Source organism: Festucalex cinctus, chromosome 20, assembly GCF_051991245.1.
Source record: "Festucalex cinctus isolate MCC-2025b chromosome 20, RoL_Fcin_1.0, whole genome shotgun sequence".
In the NCBI taxonomy this organism is placed as follows: Eukaryota; Metazoa; Chordata; class Actinopteri; order Syngnathiformes; family Syngnathidae; genus Festucalex; species Festucalex cinctus.
The window spans coordinates 5,079,171-5,086,474 of NC_135430.1; the positions used below are offsets into that span (position 1 = coordinate 5,079,171).

Consider the following 7,304-nt stretch of genomic DNA (forward strand, 5'->3'; position numbering starts at 1 on the left):
TGATGATGATGATTTGAAGAATTCAGCAATAAGGTGCACAGGTTCCCCCTAGTGGTACATTAAAGAATTAGTGGATTATACGTTCATACTGCACAATGTTACAGTGGATTCAACTTTTTTTTTTTTTAAATATCCAGTGTAGCACATTTAAGTACATTAATAAGGTTGAACGATATACCAATTCTTTAAATATCTTCCAGTGATTTTCCCGGCTCAAATGGAGGCAGAGGTGGTACCAGGGACTAGAAATTAGAAACGATATGAGTACAAAGTTGCCATTTACTCATCTGCTCCCAAAAACATATAAACGTTTTGTGTCCCAAAGACATATTTATACGTTTTTATTTATTTATTTATTTATTTATTATTTATTCATCCATCCACCCGTCCATATTCTTGACCGCTTATTCCTCACAGGGGTCGCGGGGGTGCTTTTGCCTTATCTCAGCTGGCTCTTTGCAGTAGAGGCGGGGGACACCCTGGACCAATTGCCAGCGAATTGCAGGGCACACAGAGACGAACAACCATCCACACTCACAAGCACACCTAGGGACAAATCAAAGCGCCCAATTAACCTGCCATGCATGTCTTTGGAATGTGGGAGGAGACCGGAGTGCCCGGAGAAGACCCACGCGGGCACGGGGAGAACATGCAAACTCCACCCAGGAAGGCCGGAGCCTGGACTCGAACCGGAGTCCTCAGGACTGGGAGGCGGACATGCTAACCACTCATTCACCGTGCCGCCATTATTTATTTATTTATTTATTTATTTATTTATTTATTTATTTATTTATTTTTAATATATATACTAGAGCATATAGAAGCCTTTGATGCAGCCTCTGAACTGTTGAATGGTTGAGGCAATGGTAGTTATTACAAAAATGGACAGCAGGTGGCAGCAGAGTATAAGAGATCAACCAGGGCCATGTTGCAGAAAGCTCTTTTTGCCAGTGTTTTCACCAGGAATTTGAATAATGATTAAACTTAGTTATAGTCTGACGCTAATTGCTGCGAAACAGAAACAGTAGAAATATACTTTTTTTTTCCTGATGAAAGAAGAGACTCTTATCTTTCTTTATTTTCTTTTGGCATGTTTTTGTAGGAATAGAAGACAATATTCTGTGGGCCTTGCAAAATCAGTCCAAATCCAGTAAAACAAAGATTGGTTCTGTGAAAATGGCTGCTGGGAGTGAATGAGTTAATGTTTGCCATTTTTGAACTCCAATCATTCAAAATTCAGGCTGGAGGTGGCCGCCTCTGAATTTTGTACACAGGAAAAACCCTGTCTTAGATGACTTTTACACAGCTTGTTGTTTTGTTTTTGCAGGGTTAGGAAATGCAACGTTGCGTTGTTGTTACTGAAGTTTTCGTCTCCTCTGTTGAATTGCACATGAAGACGACAACATTTTTCCGTTTTCTGGCCTGTAATCAAGCCTGTAATCAAATCTTGAGCGCATCCTCTTGGTGACCTTGCTCTTAACTCCATCCAGGCCATTTGAGCGTCCAGATGTCGTTAAGGGATGATGGACCGCTCACTCTGCTCGGTAAACAAACACGCAGCCTGGCTGAGGCACTTTTAAGCATTTTTTTGATGGAGCAACATTCACAAGAGATGGTTGAAAATATTTCACGTAAATATAATATCGCGCGACCGCTTCAAACTCAAAATGGTCACAACCATCAGCCCAAGATTTTTTATTTGACAGACGTTTCTGAATGAAACTTCTGTAGTTGTTAACTGTGGAGGTCCAAAACTGCCAAAATTCAAAATAAATACATGACTAAATAAATAAATGACTAAGTGAAAATAAAAATGGATATAAAAAAAATATCATTCGAAAATTATATTTAAAAAAAAGAAATATAAATCGAAATAAAGAGCAAAAAATAAATAAATAAAAACATACATTTGTATTTAGTTTTTGAATTATATTTTTGTATGTCCGTTTTTATTATCACTTTTAGTCATTCATTTATTTATTTAATCATTTATTTAATTTGAATTTTGGCACTTTTGGGCCCTACTGCCAAGGGGAAATGTTATTCAAATAAGGGGGGGCGGTCCTAAGCGTGTCTTGGGTTGGACTCGTCATTGGTCAAGTGAGCGGCTCGGCGAACAACAAGGAAGTCTCGTCGGCTTGCAATGGGGAGCGCTGCAGCAATGGACGACTTGTGTGTTGTAAATTAATAAATGACTAAAAAGTGAAAATAAAAACGGATATAAAAACATAGAATTCAAAAATTAAATACAAATGTATGTATTTATATATATATATATACATATATATATATATATATATATATATATATATATATATATATATATATATATATATATATATATATATATATATATTGCTCTTTTTATTTCTATTTCTATTTATTTTATTATATAATTTTCGAATTAATTTTTTATATCCATTTTTATTTTCACTTTGAGTCATTTACTTATTTATTTAGTCATTTATTTATTTTGAATTTTGGCAGTTTTGGTCCTCCACAGTTAACGGTCATCAAATGCTAAATAATTGTGAGAATTGTTGAATAGAATAGAATAGTTGAATTGGGCATACGTAGAAATGTGCACGTAAATTTTTTGGTGACAATTGATTTCACTTTTCTCACATCAAATGACATTAAAACGCTTCATGCAGCTAAAATTCATAAAATTGTTTTGAATATTTTCAGAGGTTGAAGTGGGTGCGAGTCGCGATGTGCTTTTGAATTTTGGTGACAAGTTAGTGACATTATTTTTGAAGCATTTGAACACAGGGACAGTCTAAAATTTCATACCACAATATTCTTTTGCATCCAAATGATCACATATGTTGCATATCTGGGTCACAACATGTTGGGGGCGTGTCAAGATGGATGATGTCATCAATTATACAGGAAGAAGACGCGAAGGGACTTTTTATTCAAGAATGAGCTGAACCTTTTGTGGGGCGCGGTTAGGGAATGGGGGAGGAGCTTCAACATGATTGACTCGACTTCCTCTAAATCTGCGAGATGCACTAATTAGGACGTTACTTCTCAGAAAAGTCCCCCGAGGCTCCCCCCGTCTTTCGTATTTCATTTCCTCTCCTGTGCTTGCTTCCTCCCTCTGAGACGCTCGCTCGCTCATTAGCAGCCTGCCCTCGCTCATTAGTCTATCCAAGGCTAATTGAATAACGTAAACAAACGCAGGGGATGTCCACTTTGGCACTTCCTCTGCTCGCTTTTTATCGGGAGTTTATGTTTTGAATCCAAAATAGACATTTTAATAGAATATCACTTGCACAAGTATCGATTTAAATTAGGCCAATTGTACGATTATAAAATGACTCTCAAGCCGAGTGCACGCATACCAATAATTTTGCATCCAAATTGGAGTTTTTTTTCCCCCTTTCTCATGATCAAAGTCAGCAAGAGTTGATAATGCAGAATACATGTGCAAATTCTTCATTCCCTCACAGACAATTTCTTTTTTTAACTCATTTGCTCCCAAAAACTTATAAATACGTTCTATTTTAAATGGTTTAAGTATGCCAAAGACATATTTGTATGTTTTTAATATATATATATATATATATATATATTTTTTTTTTGCTAGAGCATACAGAAGGCTTGAACTGTAGAGAACCGTTGGAGCAATGGTAGTTATGACAAAAAACGGCCAGCAGGTGGCAGCAGACTATAAAAGATCAACCAGGGCTAGGTTGCAAACAAGCTGATTTAATCACAGTTCTAAACAGATTTGTGAATAATCATGAAACGTCGCTATATTCTAATGCTAACTGCTGCAAAACAGAAGAATTATACTTTTTTTTCCTTGATGAAAGAAGAGACAATTTGAAATGGCAAAAGTGAAAATTCTTATGTCGATAGTGACGCGATGTTTGCTTGGATGATTAAAAAAAACAAAAAAAAACATGTCATTTTATTTTTTTGATTGGTTCCTTTTCACGCGTTATTGCCTCGCCAGGTTTATTATAGTTTTGGAATTTTTCATTTGAGTTAATTTTGAGTTTTGTTTTTGTTTTTTGTTTGTTTTTTTAGTTAGTTTTAATTCGTTTTCAGGGTGGTTCTGTTAGTTTTAGTTAATAGATGGTTCGTTTTAGTATTAGTTTTGTTCTTGTTTTTTGTTTGTTTTAAATGTATATTACGTGTGCGCAATATTTAAAAACAACAGCAAGGGAGTGACGTCATCTTTTGGTGCTTTTCTATTGGCTGCTGCTTGATAACGTAACTTCTGTGTGACACACTTTTAAACATCCTTACTCTGATTAAGATCAAAATAAATCGACTTCAAATCATATTTAAAATCATCCCCAAAGGCTCATGCATTAAATTAATTACCAAAGACTAAAATGAAGGACATTTTTGCTGTAATTGTAGTTAGTTTTTGTCAATATAAAAATGTGGTTTCAGTTCGTTTTTTTTTGTTTTGTTTTTTATTTTTTTTATTTTTTTTTTTTATTTTTTTTTTTTAAGACATGCGCGTGAGCACACGCAAAGCCAATAAACGGCGTCGAGGCGCTGGGCGGGGTTGAGCGGAGCGTGTGTGTTTGTGTGTGGTGGTGGGGGGGGGGGTTCCGGAGCTCGTTCTCAGCAGAGGGGGAAGATCCGCCGGAACACGAGCGGGAACACCGCTGCTGCATCAGGTAGGTAGACGGGAGGGGGGGTGGATAAGGGTGGGGGGGTTGTGACTCATTTGTCAACATCTGTGTCGCTCACTCTCCTTAGAGACTTGTTGGCGGATGAGAGGAGGACAATAGACGGCGCCGAGACCCCTCGTGGTATCTCCTCCCCTCATCACAGATGCAGAGAAGCGGGGACGGCCCCTGATGCAGCCGCGCGCCGGCTGGGAGAGGCTGGAGCGGGTGGCGGAGGCTCGGGGGGCCACGCTGCGGCGGGCGCTGCGCGGCGGCCTGGGCGCCGGTTTCGGCGCGCTGGGCCGCCTGGTCGCCGGCCAGCCGGCGCTGCTGGCCTCGGCGCCGGCGCTGCTGGCCGTGCTGCTGGGCGCCAGCTTCAGCCGCTACCGCGTGGAGGAGGACGTGCGCGGCCTGCTGGCGCCCAAGCACAGCCTGGCGCGGATGGAGGGCAAGCTGGTGGGAAGCCTCTTCCCCATCAACCACTCCAAGCACGCCCTCTACTCGGACCTGCAGATGCCGGCGCACTACGGACGTGTCATCGTGGTGGCGCGGCGCGGGAGCCTGCTGGAGACGCCCAATCTGGACGCCGTGCTCGAGGTGAGGCGCCGCCGTGTCGCCATAGCAACCCTCCATTGGGTTTCTTTTTTTTTATTATTATGTAGCGAGCAGTGACGGGAGTCGGAGGCAGAGTGTTGAAGTCCGGAGCCAAAGACCGGCGGTTTATTGATATCAGCTTCTCATCGTTTAACAGCAACAACCACTCATTCTGCGCGAGGCTCACAGACCTACCAACATTTTGTTCTTTTATCCTTTCATCCTTTCATCCCAACAAACTCCCCCTTCGTCCCAACGTTCCGTGGGTGAATTATGTTCTAATCACTACAATTATTACATTTTCTATGCCCCAAAATATTCTTGGCCAATAAGAAGAGCCACACAAATTTGACTATTTCGTTGCGCCACAATGTTGTATTTAATTGAAGAGTTAGCATTTTTTGATCATTTTTGATTTGTCATTTGACAGATGACAAATTCACCAACATTTTTCACAAATTGTTCATAATTTTTCACCCTTGACGAACACAAGTCAAAATCCGAAACCAGCAAACCAACCAGGTGACAGATTTATGGCACTAATATTTGAATTGCATGTGTAAATTGATGTGAAAAGTCAGTTTGCCATAAAATGGACAAAAAATACGTTTGAGGGTATAAATAAATAAATAAATGGAGACGTAAAAGTGACGATGGGAACAAAATTGGCAGCGGCATCTGGCTTGTTGCTAGGTAACTGTGTGGATGTTGCCACTGTTGTCCTCTTGCCATGGCAACTGGTGAGGATTCTTCAACTCTCAACACACTCATGTTAAAAAAAAAAACAAAACAAAAAAAAACAAAAAAAAAAAAAAACTTTGCTTTTCCAAAAATAATCACCTGGGGTTTTTTCTGTGGAAGCCATGATACTAAGAACTCAGTTCAACATAGTCCCTCAACACGAACAACACCACAAGATATTGGCAAAGCACTACTTTTGTCTAAATGCCACACAACTCATTTCAACGAAGTTGCTTGGCACCAAAATTCCTGCAGTTTGTTGTCATGCCGAAGCCACTAGATGGCAACAATTGTCATGGAAGTGAAACTTCTCAACTCACTTCCTTAGCACCACTCGCACTATTTTTGTCCAAATGAAGCGCTTCAACTCATTTCAACAAAGTTCCTTGGCACCAAGATGGCGGCCAAGCACTACTTTTGACTGCTTGTAATGCAAAAAAAAGTCTACTGTATGAACATTTGTTGTTGTTGGTCTTTTCTCCTCTCAATATCAGCTGCACCGGCTCATCTCCCAGATGCAGGTGACGGTGCCGGCGGCGAGCGGCCCCGGCGGCTTCAACTACTCCTTTTCGCACCTATGCCTGCCCGACGACAAGAACGCATGCCTGGTGGACGACATCATCCGCGCCCTGGAGGCGACGCGCTCGGCGCGGGCTGCCAACGGCTCGGCGCCGACGCTGCACTACCCCATCACGCGGCTGGCGGACGGGCGGCGGGCCTACGTCGGTCACCAGCTGGGCGGCGTGCAGACGGGCGAGGGCGAGGCGGTGCGCTCGGCCCGGGCGCTGCAGCTCACCTACTACCTGCGAGCGCGCGGCGGCGGGCCGACGGAGGGCGCGGCCGCCCGCTGGGAGGGGGCCTTCGGCGACCGGCTGCGGCGCTTTGCGGCGCGCCACCCGCGGTTGGCCCTTTACCCGGTCACGTCGGCGTCGCTGGCCGGCGACTTCCAGCTGTCGTCGGCGCTGGCGCGGCGCCCCCTGCTGGTCGGATCGGCGCTGTGCAGCGCGCTGGCCGTCCTGTGCTGCTGCATGCGCGACTGCGTGCGCGCCAAGCCGTGGCTGGGCCTGCTGGCGTTGCTGTCGACGGCGCTGGCGGGGCTGACGGCCGCCGGGATTCTCAACCTCAGCGGCGCCGCCTACAACTCCACCTACCTGGGCATCCCTTTCGTCATGCTGGGTGAGTTTGACGCTTACGACAGTACGTTTAATACTGCATATTTTGTGACTGTCAAATACTGTCGCATGGTATTTTTCTTCTTACAAGACTTTTGTCTTGGGGGACTTGGAACAGAGTAGACAGGCATTCTTTGTCCTCTGCGTAGAACGACTAATATTC

General features: G+C 43.1%; 1 protein-coding gene across 2 annotated transcripts in view; it reads left to right on the forward strand.

Moving 5' to 3' along the window:
- Positions 1–4,564: 4,564 nt before the first annotated feature.
- The window catches only part of ptchd1 (patched domain containing 1), a 9,933-nt gene continuing 7,193 nt past the window's right edge, over positions 4,565–7,304 (forward strand). The window contains exons 1-3 of one of the 2 annotated variants that reach the window (XM_077509581.1): positions 4,565–4,643; positions 4,726–5,231; positions 6,464–7,145. In XM_077509581.1, coding sequence (XP_077365707.1) covers positions 4,827–5,231; positions 6,464–7,145 — 1,087 coding nt within the window. In that variant the 5' untranslated portion in view covers positions 4,565–4,643; positions 4,726–4,826. Of the gene's footprint in view, positions 4,644–4,698; positions 5,232–6,463; positions 7,146–7,304 lie in introns of those variants that run through there. The other variant, XM_077509582.1, reaches the window with a different exon arrangement.